This window comes from Dermacentor andersoni, chromosome 1 (assembly GCF_023375885.2).
Source record: "Dermacentor andersoni chromosome 1, qqDerAnde1_hic_scaffold, whole genome shotgun sequence".
Lineage (NCBI taxonomy): Eukaryota > Metazoa > Arthropoda > Arachnida > Ixodida > Ixodidae > Dermacentor > Dermacentor andersoni.
In genome coordinates, this window is record NC_092814.1 from 154944401 (window position 1) to 154972326 (window position 27926).

Genomic DNA, 27926 nt, shown 5'->3' on the forward strand with positions numbered 1-27926 from the left:
TGAGAATTCCCGGTTTTCCCCGTTTTCCCGGTTGGTAGACACCCTGCTTGTTGCCTACTGGCACGTACCTACTCTACGGCTTTGGCCAAGAATCGGGTAGGTAGTATAAGAGGTCAAAATCTTATAATAGGTAAGTTAAAATCGAAAGATAGAGGTTGGAGAGCCTGCATGGCTTTATTAAAATAAAAATTTTACCGTAACCATAGAATAAAATAATTCAAATTCAATTTTGGTAAAAAAAAAAGGAGGCTTAAAATTTTGTGTTCGGAGTATAAATCTCATTGATCCTAAAAGAAAATCTTGGATGGCAGCGCTAATCTTCCCGTCTCTATGCCTAAGGGTAAAGGCACCCACCGATAGTACGTTTTTAACAGTTAAATCTAATCCAAGAAGGCGGAGTGGTTTTTCTCAGGTTCTTAAGCAACTGAATTGTTGACAAGATATTTATAAATGCTCTGTGGTCACATCTTCCCTACACATATGACAAATCCGTGAAGGTGCGAGACCAGTCCTGTATAAAGAAAGAATGTTATAAATGTCGTTGTTTGGCCTCCATCAACGGCACGTACCCATTATACAGAGGATAGGCAAATGATCGGGCGGTATGAAAAAATGTAATTACAATATATACAGGAACGGAAAAACAAAATTAACCATTGAATAATAATGCAGGTTGAGCAGCAAGACGAAAAGAATTTACATGAAAAAATTTCGCTCAGTTCATCCTTCTAAGAATATGCAGTAGACAAGAGTAGTTAAACGGAAGAAAAGTCTCGTTAAAGAAAAAAGAAATCAGGACATAAAGAATCCGAAAAAAAAAGGTAATGGTGACAAGATAGAAAAAAAAAAGATTATATTAAGAAATTGAAGATAGCATCGCGATCAGCGGGGTGCCGAAGAAAGTGGAACGAGTTTGACCCTTTACTGCGTCCCGCAATGGCGCGTACGGTGGAGCGGAGCGCCCGGCTCCCGCATGGCGCGTCCCAGAGCCCGAAGTTGACGAGGAAGACGGGCCAGCGTGGGCCGGCCTCGCCGGAGCGCTCAGGCCCTGGGAGAGCGGGCCACCGCGGCCGCCGCCGGCCGCCATGCCGTACACCAACGAGCAGCTCATCCTCTTCTACTACCCCAACACCATCGGCTCCCGAAAGGCAAGCCTGCCTCTTCTGCCTGTATGCGCCGAGGACACCGAGTGCTACCGAGCTGCTACCAGCTATTGGGGAAGCCGTACACTTCCGGTCACGTTGGTTTTGCCGCGCTGTCTAGAACTGTTTTCCTCGATAGCTAGCACGTTTGAGTCGGTGGCAGCGTATACAAAAATGTAAGCCGCTAGCACGCGATAAAGCTGGAAAACGTCTCAAGCACGCCTATACACAGGCGGGAGTGAATGTCAGAATCACACTGATTCAAACACCCTCAAAATATAAGGGTGCTAAGGGTGCTTTACGGATACGCTATTATCGTAAGCGCAAGGTTGTGTTCGCTCTTGCACCAGTGCGATTGAACCTGATGGAACATCCCCAGTGGTCCTTAAAGAGTGTCATAGCATCATTGCTCCTTATTTAACGATCATTTATAAGCTTTTGCTTGAAACAGGCCCCATTCCCCAAGTTTGGAAAACGGCAAGCGTGACACCAGTTTTTAAATCGGGCGATAGAAAACTCAGAGAAAACTATAGGCCGATTTCACTAACGTCGATATGTTGCAAAATATTCGAACACATTTTATATAGTAACATATCTGCATTCCTTGACTCAAACGCTTTCTTTACACCTTCCCAGCACGGATTCCGAAAAGGTTATTCCTGCAACACTGAACTAATAGAATTTTAGCGCTTCTTATCTTAAGCCATTGATAACAATAGTCAGGTAGATGCGGTTTTTATTGTTTTCAAAAAGCTTTCGATACTGTGTCCCAAAGCTCTTAGATGTAAAGCTTGCTGCATTAAATGTAAATGAAAACGTTCAAAATTGGATACGAAACTACCTAAACGGAAGAACCCAGTCTGTCGTCCTAAACAACGCACGTCTTCACCAATAACTGTTTCTTCGGGCGTTCCTCAGGGAAGCGTACTGGGCCGCTTGTTATTTTAATCTACATAAATGACATTGTCGAATTAATTACATCACCCATAAAACTATTTGCTGATGACTGTGTGATTTATAGAGAAATTACTACTGAAAATGACATAGATACATTGCAAACAGATTTAGATAAGGTAGCGAACTGGTGTGAAAAATGGAACACAAATTTAAATATAAAAAAGTGCAGTAGCGTAAGTTTTTCCAGAAAATTATCCAAATTTCAGCACTGATATAAGATCAATGGCACGCTTATGGACATACAGTCGGAATACAAGTATCTAGGAGTCTATTTCACCGAATCACTCACTTGGCATAAACAGATTGACACTGTCATAGCAAAAGCTAGTAGGATGTTACATTTTATTCGCAGAAATTTTAAACAGGCAACGCGCGAAGTTAAAGAAACTTTATACATATTACATGTCAGAACAATACTTACTTGATTGTGCTTGTGTTATATGGGATCCCTATCAAGATTACCTCATTAATAGATTGGAAAGACTACAGAACCAAGCAGTAAGGTTTGTTTGTAATAATTACAGCCCGTACTCTAGCTTTTCCAAAATGAAGGCCACCTTAGGATGGGATCTGCTACATATGCGTAGGCAGAAGTTAAGGCTCAAACTATTGCACCGAATATATAACAGTCAGACAGGTATCAATCACTATAACTATCTTCTGGAACCATATTACATATCGACTCGTTGTGATAACAACAAAAAGATCTCAGCGTATAAGTGCAAAACAAACACTTTTTACTAATCTTCTTTCCCCAAATCAATTAGACAATTGAACAGTTTATCAAATGATATAGTATATGTGTCAAATAACGAACCATTCTATTCTATGCTGTGACGGCGCTCTTGTAAAACAAATGTATGTGTTATATATCTTGAAACCTGTTTGTTTCACGTTACTTGTATGTCTTCCTCTAAATGCTATTGTAGTGCTTCTGTTTGTGAGTATATCCGTCCAAAAGCTTTTCTGTATTACTGGTTTTATTTTGTTCCCCCCTACGTAATGCCGTTATAGCGATGTAGGTACTCTGTAAATAAAAAAAAAATTAAAAATCATTTAGGTATTAAAACACCCATTCTTTAGCATCGCATAGCGACATATAGATCTGCATGTTCCTCGCCTTCTGTCTTGCCCCCCCCCCCCCCTCGTGTCTAAAATAAGTTCTTCTACGCATGGAAAGCTGAAGTATAGGTGAGTTTTAGACCGCTGTACTTCTAGCAACGGCTGCTTTGTCAAGGAAGACCCTCTTCTTACTTTAATCAACGCGCTTCTTAAAGCGTTTATGCATATACATAGCCCTTTTCCATGAATAAATTTATAACACTGCTGTACAGCAACCCCCTCCTAAGGCCGTTTTACACCTTGTTTTGATCCTTGAAACCAGACTGCATGAACGAACGCAAATCCTTTACAATGGACGGTGGCTAAGCTCAATGCGCCCCTTCTTCAAGTCGACTGCGCGGAATACCTGTTACTCTATAAATCTGAGCTCAAGATAACGGCTTCACCCAGTGGGTTGAACCATATGCACGCTCATGCAGATGTTACTGGTCCTGTACACAAGGGGAATCAGCTTCATGCCTCGAATCATGGATGTTCAGCACGGAGAGCAGATGGAGCCCTGGTTTCTCGATATGAGCCCCTTGGGAGAGTTGCCCGTGCTCAAGCATGGTGACAGCGTCTTCACGGACGTTGACCAGATGATGCTCTATATTGACCAGATATTCCCGTCCACAGGTAATGAGCCCATCTCTCCCTATACACCTGTGCAGTGAAGGTAGACAGTTTCACTGTACGGGTCTGTCACGGTGTGCGACCACTTATATTGTCGCGCGATCTCAGTTCCATACTGAAAACAGCGCAAAAAAATGCAAAAGAGTGAGCTGATGACATACGCGTTATTTATTTATTTATTTATTTATTTATTTATTTATTTATTTATTTATTTATTTATTTATTTATTTATTTATTTATTTATTGTCAACCCTCTACTGGGAATCATTATAGGGAGGGCAAAATAAAACGAAAACGGCACAACAAAACAAACACTAAGTCACAACAATACAAAACAGTCAATACATCAAAAAGAAGCAGCACATTCGTGGTATAGTACATGTCCACAGCATCTTCAACAACACACACATCATCTGAAACACCATATATTAAATCTATGAGAATGGCACGAGAGGTATGAGACATGCTATGGTCATAAAAGATATGCACCGAGGTGATGACAGACAAAAGATATGGGTGTCAGTATCACTAATGCTTCAACAGTACCCTTGAACGCAAGGACCTAGAAGTATGTGCGCTACAAAAGCGTATTGTACTATCAGCAGCTTCCCGTGAGAGAGGATGTGCTACGAATCTCTTGGGTGTATAACATGTAGTACACCAACACCGTTTAAAAAAGCTAAGACTGATTTACTATCAAAGAGTGGGTCACTCCCTAAGAACATTGCTGGATGTAGTGGGACTTGTTGACAGTGGTAGACGTGTCTTTTTCCTGTGAGCCTCTAACGCCTAACATTCCAACAACACGCGAAGTACAGTTAACGTCGCGACACATGTACCACATATAAGTGGCGCATCACCAGTCAACAGGTACGAGTGTGTTCCATACCTGTTACCGATTCCAAGTCGACGGATGATGACCTCGATTGGCCATATTTTTTATATGGTGGCCAATTTTCCAACCATGGTTTTATGACATGCAGCTTACTAGATATTTCAGTGTCCCATAAGCGTTGCCATTAGCGCCCAAGTTTTTTTTTTTTTTTTTTTTTTTTTTGTAGGAAAGGTTTTAAGTCTATGGCAGGGACAGCTATAGAGAAGTTAGTGGCTTTTGTTGCTATTGATGTGGCGGTTTCGACAGCGAGCATATTGCCCTGGATGCCTCTGTGTCCAGGGATACAGCATACTGTGACATGCTGATTAAGCATGTATGTTGCACACAGGAGTGAGTAAATATCGTTTAGTACCACGGTTTTACTTTTATGAAACGAGCTTAAGGATCTTACAACACTTAAAGAGTCAGTGCATATAAGTGCTTTTTGTATCTTTGTTTTCTTAATGTGTTTAACAGCCGACCGCACTGCGTATGCCTCAGCCGTAAAGATGCTCGTTTCGGTGTTCAAAACATCGGATTCTGAGAAAGATGCTCCGAATGCTGCATAAGACACACCAGCATGTGATCTTGATGCGTCAGTGCAGTGCTCCGGGCTGATTTCGCGTGCAGTTTTAGAAAGCGCATCTTATTATATGCTCCTGGTGTGTGCTTAACGACCTCAATAAACGATGTGTCACATTCCATGAGCTGCTACTGCCACGGCGGTAGCAGCTTTGCTGTAGGCGTGAGACGTTGTTCAAGGGGTGGTACATCCACTTCTTCACTGAGACCCCGCACACGCAACGAGAAAGGTTCTCTCGCTGCAGGTCGATTCTGAAAGAGCGTGACACTGGTCATGTCGTTTACGGTTCAATATATCGTTTACGGTTCAATAGGACGGATGTTCAGAGTCTGCATTTACTTTTAGAAAATATGTAAAGCTGGAGTATGTCCTTTGTAGATGGAGTGACCACTCGCTTGCCTCTACGTAGAGGCTTGCCACAGGACTTGTCCTAAAGGCGCCTGTGGCCAAACGGATGCGTAGGTTGTGGACGGGATCCAACATACTTAGGGCGCTGAGCGTTGCAAACTGGTACACTATGGCACTGTAGTCTAATCGTGTACGTATAAGGCTTTTATAGAGGTTCATGAGACATTTCCGATCACTGCCCCACGTTATAACCTTCAAGATGGATCGGGAAAGTCACGCTTGGAAACCAACAAGAAGATGCAACTGAACAATACCGCGTTCAGCACAACGTTGAAACTTCGGGTACTTTACAGCCTTGTCATTTGCCCTTGCCGAAGTTCAAGTTATTTAAGGTGCTCCGTACGCGGCGATTTTTGTATGCTACTCAGCAAAATAAAATTGTGACACCCCAAAAAGCCATGTCGTCTCGTGGGGATCGAACACCCAACTCGCAAAGGCGTACGAAGCAAAAGTGAAAATGCACTTTACTTGCTGAGTAGCGTGTCAACGAACGCATAGAAATATGAGAATGGAATCTGCAGTACAAGTTTTTTATTCTCCCTTCGCGTACGTAACGAATTCGGCAACTCACGTCTCCGCATATTGCACTTATTGAGCGACACGTAATTTTCCAAAACAAACCGGCGAAATAGCTCACCGCGAAATTTCGACGGAAAATCGCAGCGACCGCTGCGACCAACCGGTGGGTCGCAGCCGAAAATCGGAGGACGGCACTACGATTTTCGTCGCAAACGACGGAAATCACCCTTCCGGCGCGACGAAAATCACATCATGTGAAACAGGCTTAAGTCCACCGCGCGCACTATCTCACCGATCAGTGCGTGCGCCATCAAGTCGGTGCATGCTCTCAGGTTTCCTCCACTGCGGCAAGTCGCAGGCAGATCGCAGTATCCACGACGTTCGCGCGCACGCTAGTGGCTTTAAACGTAACGCTGGCACATTCCGATTGTTGGAAGGAACTTTGGCAGCGCACTTTGTAACCCCCTCTGCTGGTCGCCGTTCGGGTGTCAGCAGGCAAAGTTAGACAGTTCATTGCCACGAAAAGCTATTTGCTTCCTTAGTGGCGGTAAGGGGGAAGGTGGCATACCTTGCGTTGTATTAACGAAGACTTCGGTTAATTCTTAGCAACTGACTTAGATAAAGAGGTTATTTTTCCGGAGACACATTATTCGCGCCGGCGGACATTCATAGTCATTTATTAGTTCTTAAATAATGTTTACTAAGAGACCTCTTAAAAAATTGACTGCCCTTCCACTACTGTGAAGAGGGGTGCAAGCGATGCTCGGAATCCGCGGCTCTTTGTTGCCGTAACGCCTCGGCTTCGCGCTTCCTGACGGCGACGTCGGCACGTTGATGACGAGCCCTTTCTCGAGCGAGTTCCCGACGGCGTTTATCAAACGCCGCCTGTTCTTCAGCCGAACGCACGACGCGCAGCCCGCTCCCGCCTGCCGTTCCTTCAACGTTCTGCTCTTCGGCAGAACGAACCGAACGCGGCCTCTCCATCTGATAGCGGGCCTGAACTGGCGGGAAACGGCAGGCGCGAGGCGAGCGAACACACACTCTCCCTCTTCCGGAGAGAGGGAACGCCTGTGATTGGCTCGCACCTTGCGCTGTGTCTACTTCTTCATGATATAAAACCCGCTTTAAAGGGCGCCTATGACGAGCCTACAGTGGCTGAATCGGTTAGCGTGGTGGTCTCGAAACCCGACAAACAATTTTTATTTTCGCGCGACTTGGGTTTTTTCGTGCGGCAACATCATCACCGACGCCGACACGAGTGAGGCAATACAAGCTTCTCTTGAAAAATAATTACTGTAAAAAACATGCAGCCATCAAGGGCTCATGCCGTGTCCCGAAAGCAACACCAATTCCAAAATATCCTTCAGCAAGCTTGCGGCGAAACATTGCGGCATTCGACTTTTCCAAAAAAGTTTTCCTGATACGCACCTCGGGACAAAACTATGTGGAACACCAGTGCATTTCATGGCAGATACTTTGTGGACCAATATACCTGAAACGGGTGCCATAGTCTCGGGATTACTGCAAGGTGGAGTACCTTGAAAAACGATTGACCGGCCGCAATCCAGCAATTTCAGCATGTGCCCAGCTAAAGTAATTGCTTAAATAGTCAAATATACATAAACGGGAAAACGCAGCGCTCTCTTCCCATGTGCCGCGGCAGATCCTGTAGGAAAATTGTTCCCCGACAAAGGGACCGACCTCGGCAATTTGGTGGAAAGCCTAGTCAAGGAACTCGGAAAAATCAACATCCCGTTGATCGTGTACGGCACCCTGTTTCACCCAGAAATGGCCGTCTCCTCCAGCATGACAGACGACGAGCAGAAGAAGAAGGCCGGTGAGTCGCACCCTACGCGCTGCAAGCACGTACTATTATGCTCAGGGTTGTCCACATTTATGGGGGATACCGCATTCGTATTCAAGTGCTCACAGCAGCAGAAATTTGGCGTGAAATCTAGTAGACCAACCTTTCATTAATACATATCCTCATTAGGCTGAGTAGAAATGTTGAAGTTATACTGGCTTGAATATTAACGTCCATAAAAAAAGGATTCCCCTGTACAAATGAATATACTACCAAGAATAAGATGATTCGAATATAAACCTAAAGTAATGTGCCTGACAATATCAGCGGCGCGGTGAACAAGGGAAGCCTCGGCCTTGAGCCGACGTTTCGACAAGTTTTCGTCGGGCTGAGGCTTCCCTTATTCGTTAACCGTTCAACAAGCCTCCATGTTCCAGTGAATCATTTGTCTTGTTTGTGCTTGAGGTAGCTGTCATATGAATCCGCATTTCATCGTCTGATACACTTTTGTTTCTTGAAGAAAACAAGAAGCACTTTTCAACTAAGTTATCAGGTGTAACGTCCCCAGCTGCACAGTGGGTTATGAGGAATCAAGCGGTTGCGACCTGCGTTCTAGAACGCCTCCACTAAGCCACCGTGGCGGGTAAAGGCACCTTTCCATCGAGGAAAATTTTGATGTTTATTTATTGATTTATTTTGCTCATGTTTGAACTGTACTCCCAGGCTTTCCCAGGCCGTGGGAAATGGAAGAGCTGGTTAGCTAATTTTTGCAGTGTACGTATATGGCATCTTTGGAAGACTTGGTTCCTGCAAAGTGAGTTGATAAAAAAAAAAGGAGGGGTGGGGGGAGAGTGGAGGGCGGCGGCGGGAGGGAGGGGCGCTCAAAGGCTCCCACCTCCTACTAGGTTGGCGCATTGCAAACAGACAAGCGTAGTGCGTAGATCATGCGAGAGTGATCGTGTCTGCAAAGTATTGGTACACCTATGTCTGGCGATAAAAAGCCGAAAATGCAAACTAAACCCAGCGTGCCCTTCTCGAGCGAGGATTCGGCCCGTCATATGCAGCGGGAATGCGTCACACGTGTCGCGCTTTCACGTCACGCGCATGGAGCCGGCACAAATAGCCAGCACAAGTGCGAAAAACTAGTCGATTCCTGTGAAGCGCAGAGCGCGAGACGGCGCCTTTGGAAGCCACGCAGAAAAACGAATGCAAAAACGCCCGTGCATTGGGCGCACGTTAAAGAACCCCAGATGGTAAAAATTAATCCGGAGTCCCTCAATACGGCGTGCCTCATAATCATATCGTGGGTTTGGCACTTAAAACCCGAGAATTCGATTTTCTTTATTTTGTGAGAAGGAATGCGTACAGGAATTTCCCGGGAAGAACGCGGGAAAGATTATCCCATCGCTGCCCTCGCGTATGCATGAGCTGCGGCGAATGGCGCTACTTCTTGATATGACAAGCTCAACGTTTGTAGAAATAAAAATATAGAGCTCTCGAGGGTGCAATATTGCAATCCGATGCAATTTTTTTTTTAGAAACGCACCTACAACTGCCCATTGTTTGGCCTATACTCTTAAAAAACAGGAGAACGAACATTCAGCTGAGGCTGGAAACAATAAAGCGATTGCTACAAACGTTTCTGCACAGAACTATACTCAGAAAGTCACTATATAAATATAACTTGGTACAAACAACACAAAAATCTTGATGTTGCAAATACTTTTCGTACACTTCTATCCGCAAGAAATCTAGAATTATCCATACAAACATACCCATACAAACATGTAGATGTGGCAACACTGGAGGAGTCAGCTCGCGCCGCGGACACCGAAACTTAAGCACTATACCGTAACTGTTTCGCTCGATTCGATTCCTTCGTGGTCATCCACCGCTCACGACTGGCCGACCCTAGTGATAATGTATACAGGCGGAGCGCCGCTTTGACCGTTGACGAAGCGCGAAAAGGAAAATAATTGGAATGGCATCGCTACGTTATTCTGGCCTTGAACTATACTACTCTACGGCGGAAAAGAAGCCATCAGCACACGGTGTTCCCAGGTAGTTTCGCTCTCAAAAAACGTAATCAGATGACAAGCGGTGCTTTCAGCAAGACATGGTCGACAGCTATACAACAACAAACACCTGTACATTAAAGCGGCTCCATTTTTCGTGCACCACATCAGCTTGCGATATGAGCCGCGCTGTCACGTAACGGTGGCTTTTCCCTATAGGCCAACCATAGTTACGGCCGATCCAAGGTGCACATCGATGCGAGGAATTCTAGCATAACTCATTTCCTGTCTTAATTCAGGTCGGTCGACGCAGACGCTGAAATACGTCAGGAATCGTTATTATAGTTGGTTGCCTCTATAGTGATGTTTAAAAGGACGCTAAAGGAATATTATGTAATGCAAGCATGATAGCTTACACTTTTAGACCACCAGATAGGTCAGCCTTACCGCGAGCGGAAGCTTGAGAAGCCAGAAATTACGCAAAAACGAGAAATGCGAGACCCGACGCCACCTTAAAATTTCCGCTTAATTGTGACGGGCAAGGATTTTGACAGCGTCTTTCCGTGACTGTATTGTCAGTGCAGAAGGACTATGTACATTCCAAAGTATAACAACCATCCCGACAGCTGAAATGGCCCGATGCGTGAAAGTACCGTGACCTCCGTGACGTCACCTTAGGGTTCTAAACTAAAATAGAAGTTTGTCCTTTGTTTTCCACGACTAATCGTCAGCTTACACCATGCTCCCAGTAGAGGCTTACGCGCTCTCAAAAAGGCTCATGCGCCGCGTCGATGCACGATCGAATAGTAAATTGTACCCGCTTATGTTACCAACGCAGTACCGGGCGTTATCGCGAAGACTGCCAAACATTCCTGGTAATAGAGCACTCAAGATAAATGTGTGATTTTTTTAGAACAGGCGAAGGTCAGAAACCAGGCTGTGTGTTCTCATTTTCTCACTAATTCCATGAATACAATGATTTATTTAATTAGCGCAGTTACGTGGCTATCGACAATGTGAAAAGTGTAGCTACTGATAAGGTGATCTCATATCGGTTTTCAAATGGCGCGAGAAGTCCTCCTATAGCTAGGCCCTGCAGAACGATAACGTTTTGAGAAACGAAAACCGAGGGCTCGAGGAGCGCAGGAAAACACGCGCACAAGAAACGTCAGCTGTTGGCGTCTGCCGATGTCTCCCAGTATGTGCCACGCAGAACCATATTTCTTATTTCGACGTGGTCATTACGGCTCGTGGCGGGCGCTTCCCTCACACGTCAACGATGCGCTCTTGGGGTCTCGGTGCTGGCGCCCGTTATTGCGAATGGGTCGCAAGCCCCAAGGGTAGCGTTGGCCTGGCGGCCTGGGGCACTGGAAGCATCCGAAGGTCCCGGCAAAGCATGAGAAGACTGGTAACAGAACAACTTGTTTATTCTAACATAGCAAAAGAGCGGCCGGTCAGGTCGACCGAAGTGGGGAGACGGGAGAGCACGTAACCCAACAGAAGAAATCGGAGCCTCTCCTGGCGTCCGGGGGCAGCTGCTCTTATACTCTCGGCGTCGCGGGCCAGAAGGAAGGTCACGGGATGAGCTCACGCGACGGCGGAGCATGAGCCCCCACGACGGCGCGCACGGTCGAGCCGAGAGACATGTTGAGCCGAGTGTAGTGACGCATCGCCAACCCGCCGACGGACAGACCGCCTGGCTCCTCACTTGGGGAGCTCCGCTCCCCGGCTGCCGCGCTTTGACAAGCGTGGGCACACACACACACACGCACACACGAAGACACGTGGCATTGAAACACGCCTGGACACGCTTGGCGGGGAGGCGTTGCGGCGGCGTCGAACGGGCCAAAATGTCCGCCGCTTTGAACGAAGCCCCGGCGTCCGTTGCATCCGCGCCGGCATTACCGCGCGTTGTAGGCGAAACGTAACAGACCGCCCCGCCGGGGGAAGGAGATCCCGATGGTCAGGGGACTGCATCCGCTGTCCGGAGGGATGTCGCTCGATGATGCTCATAACCGAAGTCGGGCGTCCTTTGGCGTTTCTTGAGCGCAGCGCACAGAGAAGGCCTCGTTCTCACGTTCAGGTGCACACAGGACACTGCAAAGTGACTTCGGGAGAGTTGACATTTTTGTTCTCGTTTCCGGCAAGCGTTAGAACTACGCCGAAAGTCAACCGCTCAGTCAGCAAGCACGGCACAACCCTCACTAAGCCCTGCCAGGCTCTTTCCCTTTTATACTGCTGCCTAGTTCCTTACAGTAGTTTAGCAGCACTCAGAACGCGTCCACAAATCGGAAAATTGCACTAGAAAGCACATCATCACTTTGAAACACTACACGAAAGCAATAGGTTAAAAATCCTGCCTCAGGAAGAAAAACATCAGTAACAAGCAATTTTGAGGCTGATTCCCACGTTAGGGGCTTCGACTTAAGCCATCGGCGTTACCGTTGAGACTCCCCTTTTTGTAACGCACCTCAAAGGAATATTGTTGCAAAGCGAGGCTCCAGCGCAGGAGGCGGCCATTTTTGGGAGAGATGGTCTGCAGCCATTGGAGAGGGCAGTGATCCGTCTCAATGATAAACCTCGAGCCAGCTAGGTAACATGACAATTTCTGAACGGCCCACACGATACACGCACACTCTTTCTCGGTGGCGCTATACGCCTGCTCACGACTCGTCAGCTTACGACTAGCATACAGGACGGGGTGTTCTACTTCTCCATTTTCCCGTTGGCACAGTACAACGCCCATGCCTCGCTCACTAGCATCACACTGAACAACGAACCCTTTTGTGTAGTCGGGCGATCGTAGCACAGGCTGGCTTGTTAGGGCGCTCTTTAGGGCGCTAAAAGCTCTTTCCTTTGTCTCATCCCAGACGACTGTTTGCGGCTCTGTCTTTCTTAGAGCATCCGTTAGGGGAGACGCGATATCAGAGTACCTGGGGATGTACCTCTGATAGTAGCCGGCGACACCTAAGAACGACCGAATATCGGTCTTCGTGCGCGGTTGCGAGAAGTCTCGCACAGCGGCCACCTTTATTTCAGAGGGGCGGCGACGACCCCGACCAATCACGTGTCCGAGGTAGACAACCTCGGCTTGTGCTAACTGGCACTTGGGAGCCTTGACTGTCAAGCCCGCATCGCGCAGGCGGGTTAGCACTGCCCGCAAGTGCGCCATATGCTCAGGCCAGGATGCGGAGAATATCGCTACGTCGTCTAGATACGGTAAAGCGAATTCTTGCTGTCCCCGCAACACTTTATCCATGAGGCTTGAAAAGCAGTATGGCGCGTTCTTCAAACCAAAACTCAAAACTTTAGGACGGAATGTCCCCATTGGTGAAATGAACGCCGCATACCTACTAGCCTCTTCTGTAAGTGGAACCTGCCAATAACCCCTGACAAGATCTAGGGTGGAAATAAACTGAGCGCTACTCACTCTCTCAAGGCGCTCCTCGATGTTAGGGATCGGATAAATTTGATCCTTAGTGATGGAATTAAGCCTGCGGTAGTCGACGCAAGGACGAGGTTCCTTGCCCGGTACCTCAACTAAAATCAAAGGGGAGGTATAATCACTCTCACCCGCTTCAATAACACCGAGCTGTAGCATTTTCTTTACCTCAGCCTCCATAATATCGCTCTGGCGGGGTGACACCCGGTACGCCTTGGATCGTACTGGCTCTGGGGAGGTAAGCTCTATGTCATGAGTAAGGACAGAAGTCCTACCAGGCCTCTCAGAGAACAGACCTTGAAACTCTTGTAAGAGCTGGTGTAGTTCGGTTTTCTGCTCAGGCGACAGCGATGCTTTACTTATTAAGTCACTAATGACTTGATCGGTGTCTTTCCTGTTCGTCACTGAGCCTAGTCCCGGAAGCTCGACCGGAAGCTCTTCGGGAACGTTTACCATCATGCACACCACTGCTTCCCGTTGCTTATAGGGTTTGAGCAGATTACAGTGGTAAACTTGCTGTGCTTTCCGCTTTCCTGGCAGACTCACCACGTAGTTAACGTCCGACAGTTTTTGAACAATCCGTGCTGGGCCCTCCCACTGCACGTCGAGTTTGTTCTTTAGCGATGTGTGCAATATCATGACCTCATCGCCCACCTCAAAACGACGGGCCCTGGCTGTCCGATCATAATAAACCTTGGCCCTCTGCTGGGCCTCTGCCATTGCTTCACCTGACAACTCCTGTGCCCTTCTTAAGCGTTCGAGGAGCTTAAGCACGTACTCTACCACGACTGGGTCGTCGCCCCTGCCTTCCCATGATTCTCGAAGCATGCGAAGCGGAGATCGCAGCGAGCGACCGTACACCAGCTCAGCTGGCGAAAACCCCGTAGCCGCATGTGGCGCGGTCCTTAATGCAAACATCACTCCAGGCAGACACAGCTCCCAGTCAGTTTGATGTTCAAAACACAATGCTCTCAACACGCGCTTCATGACGGAGTGGAGCTTCTCAACGGAATTCGACTGGGGGTGGTGCACTGAGCTGTGTAACAGCCTTACCCCGCACCTTTCGAGAAAGGCTGTCGTCAAAGCGCTAGTAAACACTGTGCCCTGATCTGACTGGATTTCCGCAGGAAAACCAACTCGCGCAAATATGGACACCAGTGCATTGACTATCTCAACTGAGCTGAGTTCTTTAAGCGGCACTGCTTCAGGGAACTTTGTCGCTGGGCAGATCACAGTCAAAATGTGTCGGTACCCCGTGGCTGTTACCGGCAGAGGTCCCACTGTATCAATACCGAGCCGTCTAAAAGGCTCCGTAATGATAGGTACCAACTTCAACGGCGCCCTCGATTTGTCCCCTGGCTTGCCCACCCGCTGACAGGTGTCGCATGTCTTCACAAAGTGGTCTGCGTCCCGAAAACACCCTGGCCAATAGTACTCTTGCAAGAGACGGTCCTTAGTTTTCTTAACTCCTAGGTGTCCGGACCACGAACCCCCATGCGACAAGCGCAACAGATCCTGACGATAGCATTGAGGCACGATCAGCTGATCGAACTCCACTCCCCTGCGGTCTAGATACTTTCGGTACAGGACCCCACCTCTTTCCACAAAGCGAGCATTTTTCTTGGCGATACCTTCCTTGACAATGCAGCGTATGTTTTCTAGGCTGCCATCCTTCTTTTGCTCGGCTATCAAAGCCGACCGGCTGACTTTTAGCAACCTGTTTAGTCCGTCTGACGTAGGCGCGATGAGCAAATCTGGAGACAGCTCTTCTAACCTTCCCGTGTCGGGATTTTCCTCTCCAGTATCTGGTGCCTTTAACGCTACAGGCTCAATTTTATTCAGTTCGGGCGTGCTCTGAATACCAGCTTGCTGCGCCTCTGACCCTTTCTCATCGTTCAACAACGTCGGCCCCGCAACTACCGCCTTTGCAGCGAGCTCCCGAACCTTCGATCTGGTTAAGGCCTGAACGCTAGCCTCACCAAACAAAAGCCCCTTCTCGCGCAGGAGGTGATCGGACCTGTTCGAAAATAAGTACGGGTACTGGGGGGGCAGCATAGATGACACTGCGGCCTCCGTCTCAAGTGCTCCGAAAGGTCCTTCAATAAGCACTTTTGCTACCGGCAGACACACGCTATGAGCTTCCACTGCTTGCTTGATCCATGCGCACTCGCCCGTGAACATATCGGGTTCTACGTAAGAGGGGTGAACTACATCCATTGTAGCTGCGGAATCGCGAAGCACTCGGCACTCTTTCCCGTTCACGAGGAGGTCTCGCATGTAAGGCTCGAGAAGCTTCATGTTCTCGTCAGTGCTGCATAAAGACAAAAACACGACTTTTGTTTTTGTTTCTGGACACTGCGCCGAAAAGTGACCCGGCTTCTGGCACGTATAACAAACGCGCGCTTGCCTCGTCTCGAACCGCTTTCTGCGTTCGGCTTCGGCTGCCGCCGTCTCCTCACGTTCGGTCGGACACTGCGCCGAAAAGTGACCCGGCTTCTGGCACGTATAACACACGCGCGCTCGCCTCGTCTCGAACCGCTTTCTCATGGGCGTGAACTTCGGCCTCTCAAACTTGGAGCCAAATTCACCCTTTTGACCGTCCTTAGCTCCGCGAGCCCGACGCGTCACAAACTCCTCGGCTAGCTCAGCGGCTCGAGCCACCGTACTAACGTCTGGCCTATCCAAGACCCAGTACCGCACGTTCTCAGGTAACCGACTATAAAACTGTTCTAGCCCGAAACACTGCAGAACTTTCTCGTGGTCATCAAACGCTTTCTCTTCTTTGAGCCACTCCTGCATGTTTGACATAAGCCTGTAGGCAAACTCTGTATATGACTCACTTCTGCCTTTCTCGTTTTCCCGAAACTTCCGACGGAACGCCTCCGCTGACAGCCTGTACTTTTTTAGCAGACTCGATTTCACTTTGTCGAAATCCTCTGCCTCCTCTCTCTCCAAGCGAGCGACTACGTCGGCCGCCTCGCCGGGTAGCAAAGTGAGCAAGCGCTGTGGCCACGTTTCCCGAGAGAACCCCTGCTTCTCGCACGTTCGCTCAAAGTTAACCAGGAACAAACCAATGTCCTCTCCAAGCTTAAACGGCCGCATCAGGTCAGTCATTTTGAACAATACTCGTTCTCCTGCACCGTGTGCCTGACTTCCATTACGAGCGCGTTCCATCTCTAACTCGAGACGCTTCATTTCCAAAGCGTGTTGACGGTCGCGCTCTTCTTTTTCTTTCTCTTTTTGCTCTTTAAGTTCGCGCTCCTGTTTCTCTTTTTGCTCTTTAAGTTCGCGCTCCTGTCTTTTTGCCGTCTCCCTCTCCTCAATGGTCTCAAGGCATTCCGACAGCTCGTCATCCTCAGCTTCTAACTCAAGAATAGCCCTTAGCAGTTCTGGTTTTCTGAGTTTGTCTGAGACATCCAGACCCAACTCTCTTGCAAGCTCCAGCAATTTCGGTTTGCGCAACGACTTCAAATCCATAGCTGCTCTGAATGCTGCTTTCTCTACTGCCTACTATTGTCTTGCCGCAAACTAACCCGGCAGCAACGACAACCACAATTACCAGCTCTGTTTCTGACACTAACAAAAGCCTGGCAAAACTCAGAAGAAGAAAGTCCCGCACTCACCAAACCTCGCAGCCAAGAATTCAGCGCAGTCGTTCCGCTGCAGGCAACCAGTCATCACACAGGGCTCGTTGCACTGCTCCCGGATGGTCGTTGTGCTGCTCAGCATACATTCAACCGCATCTCTTCGCTGCTGGCCTCCGTTGTCGCGATCTCACCGCTGGCAAGCAGTTGTTGGGGTCTCGGTGCTGGCGCCCGTTATTGCGAATGGGTCGCAAGCCCCAAGGGTAGCGTTGGCCTGGCGGCCTGGGGCACTGGAAGCATCCGAAGGTCCCGGCAAAGCATGAGAAGACTGGTAACAGAACAACTTGTTTATTCTAACATAGCAAAAGAGCGGCCGGTCAGGTCGACCGAAGTGGGGAGACGGGAGAGCACGTAACCCAACAGAAGAAATCGGAGCCTCTCCTGGCGTCCGGGGGCAGCTGCTCTTATACTCTCGGCGTCGCGGGCCAGAAGGAAGGTCACGGGATGAGCTCACGCGACGGCGGAGCATGAGCCCCCACGACGGCGCGCACGGTCGAGCCGAGAGACATGTTGAGCCGAGTGTAGTGACGCATCGCCAACCCGCCGACGGACAGACCGCCTGGCTCCTCACTTGGGGAGCTCCGCTCCCCGGCTGCCGCGCTTTGACAAGCGTGGGCACACACACACACACGCACACACGAAGACACGTGGCATTGAAACACGCCTGGACACGCTTGGCGGGGAGGCGTTGCGGCGGCGTCGAACGGGCCAAAATGTCCGCCGCTTTGAACGAAGCCCCGGCGTCCGTTGCATCCGCGCCGGCATTACCGCGCGTTGTAGGCGAAACGTAACAGCGCCAAAACGAAGCTTAGCGCACTAGCTGTTTGGTCGCGCGTGCCAAGAGCTTTGCTTGGCCACGCGTGATATCATGGCTTTTGTTTTCTTAATAATAAAAATGAAAGCCATTTGTTCTTTTTAATACGTTTAGCATAGAAGATAGTGCAGCCTAACACAGCGGTACGCAACCACCCTTCGCGACAGCTTGAGTTTTGAGACGCTGCCGTTGAGACGCTGCGCCTCTGGTCGCAGGCGCTGCACGGATTTCCGAACTGGTCTCCTTGAGGAAGTGGCGCTCCAAGTACCGGTTGGCTCCCGCGTACGGGTAAGGCCCGATGGCAAGGGGAGCGCCATCCCATAACACATAGTGCAACCTAGTGCCACAAATAACCACCTCCCAAAGCATGCTGAACGCATTCTTGGAAAGCAACCGCAGTTGGTCCTTCATTTTATTTTTTCGCGTTTGCCTGCAGTTCCTGAATAAGTGATGATAGTTCCATTTGTGGCCGTTTACGTTAGCATCGAGAGGTGATGGCTAATGTTCTGCAGTGCCGATGTTGGAGTGAAGCCAAGGGCACGCCGGGCACGCCACGAACCGTAACCACCACAAGACGTCAACAGCTGACCTTTCTTGTGCACGTGCATTAGCGCAAGCTCTTGGGCCAGTTGGTGCGTGATGAACTTGAAAAAGGGGTTACCAGCGAAACACAAAGGACGCGCACACAAGGAAAAGCCGTCCGTGTCTAACGCCTTTACCTTGTGAGCGCGCCCTTTGTGTTTCGCTGGTAACCCCCTTTTCAAGTTGTGCACGTGGTTGCCTGCACCCCTCAAGCGCCCAGTTTCAGTATCACAGCAGGAAAGTGAGAAACTTTCTCCTGTCGCAGGGCCTAGGACAACGACTTTTTGAGCGATTTGAAAACTGGTATGAGAATACCTCGTCAGTAGCCACATAAGTGTGCTAATTAGATTAATTAGTGTATTTAATTAGCGAGAAAATTAGAACATCTAATTTGGGGCGTGGTCGGAGATCGTTGTTCGACGCGCACGTTCATTTTGCGTTCAGTAGGTGAAAGTGAACGCGCGTGTCGAACAACGATCTCCGATCGCGCCCCTGTTTCCTGACGTCCGTCGTTCGCGACTGTCCGGTTTTTTTCCGTAATAGCGTTTTTATCTTGAGCGCTCTATTTTCAGGATTTTCTGGCAGTCTTCCCAAAAACACTCCCGTCTTGCAAAAATGGCGGTAACAGTAACGTCGAGCGCGGGTGCGCTGCGCGCGCAGCGTTGGTTAAGCAGGGCAAGGCACAGATCATCGAGCTGATGGAGCGCAACCCGGACTACGTGAGCTCGTACGTGGAAAAGCAGCGCGCGTACGAAGCCTTCCTGGGCCTCGCTCAGTCAGAAAGCGCCGTCAACAAGGAGCTTGAGGAGGTCGAGAAGGTCATGGACAGCATGGAGGACTTGATCAACTCCAGGAAGATCTCCGGCAGCACCACGCCCGGTGGGTTAAAAAGCCAGCAGTGGCGCACGGTGCTCCAACACTCGAGTACACTCGAGTAAAGTCGCAGAGGTAAACGCAGCTATAAAGGTGACTGAAAGGAATTTAAGAGATGGAATCATTATGACAAGACAACAAACGTGGGTACGATAGTGTAGTTGGGATTAACCACATATGAGGAGCTGATGCAATGCGTACAACAGATAGCCGATGGTCTGTTAAAGTAACACAGTGGATGGAGTTACACGTGATGCCGTGGGTAGGGAAATGCAGTTGAGGGTGGCAAAGGACTAGGCTGACTTATAAGATGAAGAAATTTGGCAGGCATGAAATCGCCTAGCGCAGAATGGGGTAGTTGAACCTCTGAGAGACGCCTTCGTCCTGAAGTAAACTTAGACGTACGATTATGAAAGAAAGAGACCAAAACATTGGCTTATACCGCCAAAGACGACCACGGAAACTTGCATTTAATAACTGCAGGCAAAGCCAATGCAGCAGTGACGCTTGTATATTGAGATATTTCTAAGGCATTTTTGAATTATTTGTATTAATAATTTCAGGAAGCGGCAACAACATTCCACTTGGCTTATCATTTGCATGCTGCTTATCAGTTGGTTGCGCTTGCATGGAGTACCTAGCCAATGCCATAGCAGCGTTTACATGAGATAGAGGAGTTGAACCTAGAGTTGAGCCTAGTTGCTTCGTCGGGTTCGAAGCTGGTTTCGAGTGGGCTGGGTTGAAAGAGCGACACGAGTCAAGCCAACGCCTAGATAGTGCAAGGCCTGTGCACTTCAACCCATGACGTAATGCTACCTTGACAGACTCATAGGCCCAAACAATGAAACGTTCCTTTCCTTCGAGCGCTTCCTAAGCTTACGTGCGGCCTCCTTACAGCGAAGGACCGATGGAGGAAGCAAGCGTACTCTGAAAGCTCCCTTCATCCGTCCTCACGTAAGGAGCGGTTGCCGCATGCCTGGGTTCGAGATTATCTCTTAAAAGCTTTACGTGAACACCATTATTCAATAAAAAAATGTTGTATCGTCGCACAATCTTCAAATTGAAGAGCTAATATAGAGAAGCGTGGACGCTTTCTTCTAGTTTTGTTTACTAAACTTTAAAAAAGTTGCGCATTACAGTGCAAAACTTGATGTGCTCCAGCAACGCTGGAACGCCGGCGTCGTGCAACGCCTAGCAACGCTTCCATGCCGCACGCGTGACTGAAACGAACATGCCTGGCAAGACGTTACCGTGCTCGCGCTTCTCTGCAGGTGAGCGACAGCGCGCATGCGCAAGCAAACGTCACGTGGTTAAGCAGTGAGGTGAAGCGCTCGTTCAGGGCCAGGAGCGGCGTAACGACGCATGAAGGTAGCTTTGGAGCTACCTTATGCTGAGGAAGCACCAAGGAAGCCTTCACCGAGGGCCCCTCAGTAAGGAAGCTTTCAGAGTGCCTCACCGCAATGAAGGCTTCCTTACTGAGGTAAGGAAGATTTCATTGTTTGGCCCATAGAATCTAATGGGGATGCTCCCGAGTAAGCCGCGGTGATTTCGTGTCACTGCTTTCGTCTCGCCGGGCTTGACAGTGGAAATTTTGGTCAAACTAGCATGATGTCTTAAAGCAGAGTGCACAGGCCTGCTACCTAGAAGACTTAGGTATGTTGACGACTTTCTCGTGATCTTACAAGCTAACCCTTCTGTGACCACCAACCACTAAATCAGTGGTTGAAATTTTAGCACTATTTAGACAGCATACCAAAAGGCTTTCCTTAACGCATGGGCTTCCCACTAACAGCTAGGTCGAGTTTTTACACCTGAGCAGTGGCGTAGCAACAGGGGGGGCCGGGGGGCCGTGGGCCCCGGGTGCACGGGGCCAACAGGGGGGGGGGGGGGGGGGTGTCATATACGTCTGAAGACACCCGAAAATTGTCGATATCTTCGCCTTCCTCGACTAAACTCGGGGGGGGGGGGGGGGGGGTGACAGAAGAGCTAAGGGCCCCGGGTGCCAGACAACCTAGCTACGCCACTGCACCTGAGCCTGACATTCTTGGAGCATAACATATATTGGGCTTATTGCCCACGCTCACGCAAGCAATTTTTACCCTTCAACGCGACTCATTCCCAACTTGTTTAGAGGGCCATTGTTTCCGTGTGTCTTGAGGGGGCACTGGTGAAATCTTGTCCTTAGAAGATACAGGAAAGTTTCGATAATCAGGTCACACGGCTGCATTCAGCTGGCTATTGTTGTTGTTTCTGAAAACCTCCTTTAAAAAGTGAAGGGAACAGGGGAAAACAGGAAGCCAATGAATAAAAGACCGATGGCTGTGCCTCCTTACGTGCATAAGGTTGCACAAAACCCTACATCAGCCAAACAGGCCAGAGCATAGACGACAGAGTTAAGGAGCACAAATTTTGGATAAAAAACAAACTTTCAGCACTTTTGCCTGTGCATTGTAATTACTGCATGTGTCAGCCAAGGTTTTCTGGTGTTTGCATTCTCGGTAAGACTACAGATGCCCTGGGACTAGAGATATGGAGGAATACTACTTCAAAAAGCAAAGAGACGTGTGTGTCAGTGACACGTCTGCGGTTCGGCGTGGCAACGAACACACTTTTTCAATATTTTTCAATCTTTACTAGATTTGTTTCTGGGAATCTGGTGCAACTTGATGTGCGTTTGAAGCGATGTGATTTGCGCATGTTCGGAATGGCTATATGCTACACTGCTTTTCTGTGAATAAAGTTAGTTGCCAGCGATGTGCTTTTCTTTCTCGTCTTCCATCCGTGGTTGCTGCGCGTTTATTCCACACCCCTTATCTGGGAGGTGTTGGTCAAACAGGTGTGTTCCAAACAGTGGCATACCAACTATTTCTCGAGGGTGGGAATGCTATTTGTCTAATTAATTCTACCGTACAGATTTGTCGCTAGTCAAGGCAATAGTATGTCAGCAGATGTTTGCGAACACGCAGAAATGCAAACCAATTCCCAGCGATGCTGTTTGTTTCAAGCAGTTGAAAGAAGAGTTTTACACTCGTATATAACGGCTCCATTTGAAACCTTACCCGCATCTAACGCTTTCAATCACTTAATAGGAATTTTTGAAAGCCAGTAATTCATGAACACACATTTTACTTCACCAGAACGTTAACTAAACGTCCCACCGTATTTTACCTAAGTTTGATCTCGGTTTTGTCCCCAGAGCCGTGAGATAAACTCAGCGTTGTTTGTAAAACACACTGATAAAGCTCCAGATTGCTTGCATGCATAATTTACTGCAAATATCGTAATTTGTACCATAGCTTCTAACTTAGCCTAGAAATTACCCATAATGTGCCCCTTATTATCAACAACTATAACCAAGGTACCTTGATTAGTTCACTGAAGACTTCACAGAAATAAACTACGAATGTCTTATGACATAAAAATAGGGGGGGGGGGGGGGTCAGGAATTATTTGCAACGCATCTAACTGGACCAGGAACGCAAAAATTTTGCAAGACATGACATTTACCAACCCTCCCATTTTCACGAAATATAAACATGTAACCTACAGCTATGTCAGGACAATGGGAAGCATAGCTGATAGCGGCCATATCACACGGTCTAAAACTGACATTTTTTTTTTGCAGAACCTGTGTTTGATCCCACTCATTTAACTTCGCACAGATTTTCATAGCGTTGTTCCACCTATTTTCACTAAATTTGATCTTGGTGGCATTTGTAGTTCTTCCAGGCAACAGGTTAAATTCTGCCCCGTTCATTAGACACACCCATAACACTTTAGAGCATACGCATATGTAATTGATTACCACAGCCACAATTAAACACCCACTGAAATTTGGCCTACACATCACCTGTTATGTCGTCCTTACTGTCAACAAACATAAAGCCTCGTTTAGTTCACTAAGGACACCAGGCGAACCAATGTATCACGCATTAAGACACCCCAAAAGAGAGGGTTCAATAATTATTAGTAATGTTTATAGTAAGCCAGAAACGTTAAAGAATTATCACACATTCCACTTTTAAGAAAATTAAAATTAAATTATGGGGTTTTACTTGCCAAAACCACGATCTGACTGTGAGGCACGCTGCAGTGGGGGACTCCGGAAATTCGGAACACCTGGGGTTCTTTAATGTGCGCCTAAATCTAAGTGCATGGGTGATTTCGCATTTCACACCCATTGAAGTGCGGCCACCGTAGCTGGGATTTGGTATTACGCAATTTACTTAAGCTGCACCCCTTCCTTATTAATAAAAACGTTTGTGAAATGCATTGTTCTCTTGAAAATTTGGGGAATGCAGCTTATAACGGCAGCTTGACACTTTCGAACACTTGCTTAAAGTTTCTTTAAATGTTTTTCAAAATTTTTTTCCAACAGCAGTACTTCACCAACACGCATTTCACATCGCACACAAACTTGGCGTAGCGTTCCCCCTATGTTCGCAAAATTTGACCTCGGTTGTAATTGTAGTTCGTAAAGCACACTCGTAACGCCCCGGTCCAATAGCATACGCAATCTATTGTAGAAAGGTGCATTTAATCCACCTACTTCGAACGTTGCCTACACGTTACACGTACCGTTCTGCTGTTTCCCAAGTATGAACAAGGTGCCTTATTTAGTTCACTGAAGACAGTGGAGAATCTGGGAGCCTCGTATGACAAACAAAAATAGAGGGGGAAAACGAGGGTTCAGCCATTAGTTACAATGCTACATTTAAAGCAAGTACGTTAAAGTCTCGCAGTGTGATTACACTAAAAATCGTCCATACTGTCGAAACGGAAGATGGCTGATCCGCCCGCTGATCATTGGCAATGCACGACGTTGCCAGTGAAAAGAAAGCGCGCTGCTATACACTTGGAAACTATGTGCTTCTAACTGACGAGACGATCGTCGTTAGAAAACGAGGGTTTCCAGCGTTTCTTCTGGATTGCTCAAACTGTCAGGCTGCCGCGGCAGCCTTCTCGCAATTTTTAAAAGGCCCCTTTTGGGGCCACAAAGGCGATGCCTCGGCGGTGCTCGCATATCGCTTGCCACCCGTAACACCTCTTTGCAGTTGTTATAGTGATGCCATTCGTTAACGACGTCAGCCGCGGCTTGTCACACGCGATCGGGGAGCCCAGGAAGCAGTTAAACGCGTGAACACAATCAGCAGCTGGATGGAGGAAGGTGGTGGGGGCACTGGCCTCCCCGCCATCAGTTTTCTCACATCAGCTCTACCATCCTCCAATTTTGATTTTTTCATGGAACCCGGTTATAACAATTGTCGGTTATAACGCTGAAATTTTCGTGGCACTTGATTATTTTATGAGCGTGTTCGACGTATGCGTCCTCAAACTGGCCGTAAAAACGCACTGTTGTTCCAGTTACTTTTCTAACAAAATCCTCTTTTATGCATTGGAGCGCAAAAGTAACTGGAACACTCATTTCGTCCCACACTTTGGGAAACACTCTCGAAACTGGTATCCTCCTGAAAATTCATATTAGTGCATTTCTGTTAATTAGATATGCGTTTCGATTTCTCGTGCTAGTAATGTCCGCCTAGTCGAATAATCCAGCTCAAGGATAGGAATTATGCTATCGTCCACAGGTTTTTTTTTTTTTTTATTCCAGAAAACTTAAAAATGATCACCCATACATAGATTTAATAATACCAGTGTTTGATAATCCAACAATTTCATGCCGTAAGGCATACCATCATTGGCTGCAGCTGATTATAATACTTTACAATCCCTCGCCCTTAGGTTAAGTATAGCAGGCTAATTTTCAAATACGATTATGCGGTCCCAAAAAAGTGGGCATGTTGCAAGAAGTGCAATGTGGAATTTGTTATTGCAAGAACTGCCCAGCACCAGCCTTCCCCGCAATGCCAGCATGTATGGTGCACCCTGTTCGTCGCCTGGTGCAGCTTTTTGCTGCAAGGTACGAAAGACAATCCTCACAGCCCAAACAGGGGATGGGTAACAAAGCAAAGCATTACTTACGTGGCTAATGAATTTACAAAGAAAATTTGGTCTCGGCTGTCGTCTTCTTGTTGGATGTTCCAGCGGGCAGCCAAAATTGCCCACTTTCAAAAGTGGAGGCGCAAATGGCATACATTGTCCCTGCACTTCTGACAAGAGGGAAGTGCCCCTTTTGCCCCCCCCCCCCCCCGATAAGTACACCAATGGTTCCAAAGCTTGCTCTCCCATTAAAGGGACACTAAAGACGTCTAGTAATTTACTTCTCTGCAATAGCAAAAAAGCAACTTTAACCATGACGGAGGCTTGGTAAGCTATAAAAGATGCAATAAACGAGAAATGGGGGTAACACTGCCCTAAAGCCTGAAGCTCCCGCACCGGTGTGATATCAGGGGTTTTGACGGCGTCTGGTAGGGGTTCCTGTAATTGTTTACCAGTAAAGACAACATGGCACTTCAAAGGAGCAAGATACTCAACCTAGCTAGAGCTTCTTCTGCGCCACCCATATACGAGAAATAATTCGTGACATCACGCCAATGAAATAGCCCCAAGCTTCTGCCAGGAAATTCAAGGAAGAGTAGTTTGGTCCTCGTCTTATCTATTATTAACAAATAACCTTTTCCCTACAAATGAATATAGTTGTGAAGAACACTTTCAAGTCTACATTGGTTTAGTGCTGCTCTTTAGTTTCCCTTTAACTGTATGAAAAAGTGGCCAAGTTGGGTCACTTCAGCTTGGAGAGGCCAAGATTGCAAGAAGATGCCACGAGTCCACTTGAGTCACAATAACAGTTCATGGAAACAGAAGTAAACTTGCCTAACTCTACCCCCACCTGTCAGGTGGGCATTGATAAGAGACTAACTACAGTGACGCCATTGATGGTGCAATAGATAAGCGAGTGTGAGCTTATTTTTGGGATTCCAGTGTTGCATTGTGTTTGGTCTGACTGACCACGAAAAGATGCTCAATATAGATTGCAATCGTTCACTTTATATGTCGAAGCTTGTTTATGGTCTTTCAGAGACTAAAGCACGAGAGCTCAGTGCATGTGGCAGATGCGGATTGAAGGCACAATTTTTTTTCTTTTAGTACGGCTAACCAAAAACATGCCAGCAGTTGACAGAGCCTATTATTTGATATCTATACTGCAAGTTTATTAACCACATTCATTCTGGATCAACTATGGCAGCAATATGATGACCTACCAACTTGTGTCCTGCTTATTGACCAGTCTGGGACAATCCTTTTTCTTATCACTTGCAGATGCAACACAGACCTGGCTGTTTTCTATCTATGTGTCAGCAGCCGATGTTCACCTCATGGCACTGCTGCACGCCGTCTACAAGGCAGGCCTGTGGGATCGTTACTTTGAGAAGACACAGAAGAAGCATAAAAACCTGATGAGATACTTCAAGAGGATGAAGCATGACCCTCTCATTAGCAAGGCACTCCCAGGGCTCATTAAGTAGAATAGTTCCTCGAACGCACTGCAGCAAAAATGGAAACGCACAGCTAAATTTGACCAAGTGTTTTATGAGACAAATACATTAAGTTCAGATAGAGACATTGCTGGCATTCATTTCTTTCAGAAGACAAAGGCAAGCATCAACATGTAAAAATGGTGGGATTGTGTACATTGATGATGGCACAGAGCTATTCAGGCAGTAGAGTCGAACTGTCTTTTATCAATGCCTACAACCAGCTCTAGTATCCTGTTTAATGTGCTAAACAATATGCTGGCACTCTTACATGTTCACAATACTATGTAAAACAAATGTGCACAATAAGTAGGTCTTCAAGGATTTTAAAACATTTAGCTTCTCTGCTGGATGGATGCATTTGATATGCTAACAAAACAAGGAAACGGCAGATAATACAAGTAAAATTTTACAAAAAGAGATGTGAATTGCTTTAAATTATGTCATGCTCCTAGAAGTTGTATAATACAATAGACAAACCACACACCCCTCAAAACAAGAAGGCTTGGCATGAAATAACCCAGACATTGAGGCATTCTTCAAAACAATATAAACAATGCACTATGTACAAGTTCCAGCCAGTTCATGGCTACTTGTAAAATCGTCATTAGTCCACTCAAGCACGCTGAAACACAGCTGCCTGAGCATAGCAAAGGTACCAATCATATATACTTGGGTCCCTAAACAGGTACAGCTTAGCAAAATACCTCTGTCACATTAATCCTTCCTTCATTAAACAATGCAAGCTCGAAGCCCTCCACAATTTTTTCCATCCTAAGCAACGTCGGAACAGCATCCATGCTGCAGCTTGACTGCATGCTCCATTTACATATGAAGTTGACCTGCCTCCATTTAGATGGCTGACAATGAGAACTAAAATGTGAGAGGTTGACTGCAGGCAGTGATCTGGCGGTGTCCACTGCTTGTTGGTTATTAGGATTGGCATAACAGGTATGCCTTTTGCTTTCTTTCTTCCCAACATAATGGCGGCTGAGTTGTGTTTCTCACTCCTTCTTCTCATGACTTGCCTCATCTGCAACAAGACAAAATTAAACACACGATTAAAATGCATGGTTGAACATTACAACATTACACACAT

At 47.4% G+C, this 27926-nt stretch overlaps 2 protein-coding genes across 3 annotated transcripts in view; one reads left to right on the forward strand and one right to left on the reverse strand.

Annotated features, from left to right (window-relative positions):
- Positions 1 to 237: 237 nt before the first annotated feature.
- Gdap1 (ganglioside induced differentiation associated protein 1) lies at positions 238 to 26913 on the forward strand. Of its 2 annotated transcripts, XM_050190509.3 has the most exons (5): positions 238 to 1148; positions 3641 to 3836; positions 7881 to 8054; positions 19179 to 19397; positions 26613 to 26913. In XM_050190509.3, exons 1-5 carry the CDS (start codon positions 1086 to 1088, stop codon positions 26816 to 26818), a joined length of 858 nt encoding a protein of 285 aa, XP_050046466.1. In that variant the 5' UTR covers positions 238 to 1085; the 3' UTR covers positions 26819 to 26913. The 2 variants fall into 2 exon arrangements, 1 of the variants encoding a protein (XP_050046466.1); XR_008608801.1 differs by lacking the exons at positions 238 to 1148; positions 3641 to 3836; positions 7881 to 8054; positions 19179 to 19397 and adding an exon at positions 20878 to 21044 and having other exon boundaries at positions 26613 to 26700.
- Tmx3 (Thioredoxin-related transmembrane protein 3) overlaps positions 26863 to 27926 on the reverse strand; it is a 59089-nt gene continuing 58025 nt past the window's right edge. The window contains exon 13 of the mRNA XM_050194387.3: positions 26863 to 27860. Within this exon, the coding sequence (XP_050050344.1) occupies positions 27832 to 27860 (29 nt within the window). The 3' untranslated portion in view covers positions 26863 to 27831. The remainder of the gene's footprint in view (positions 27861 to 27926) is intronic.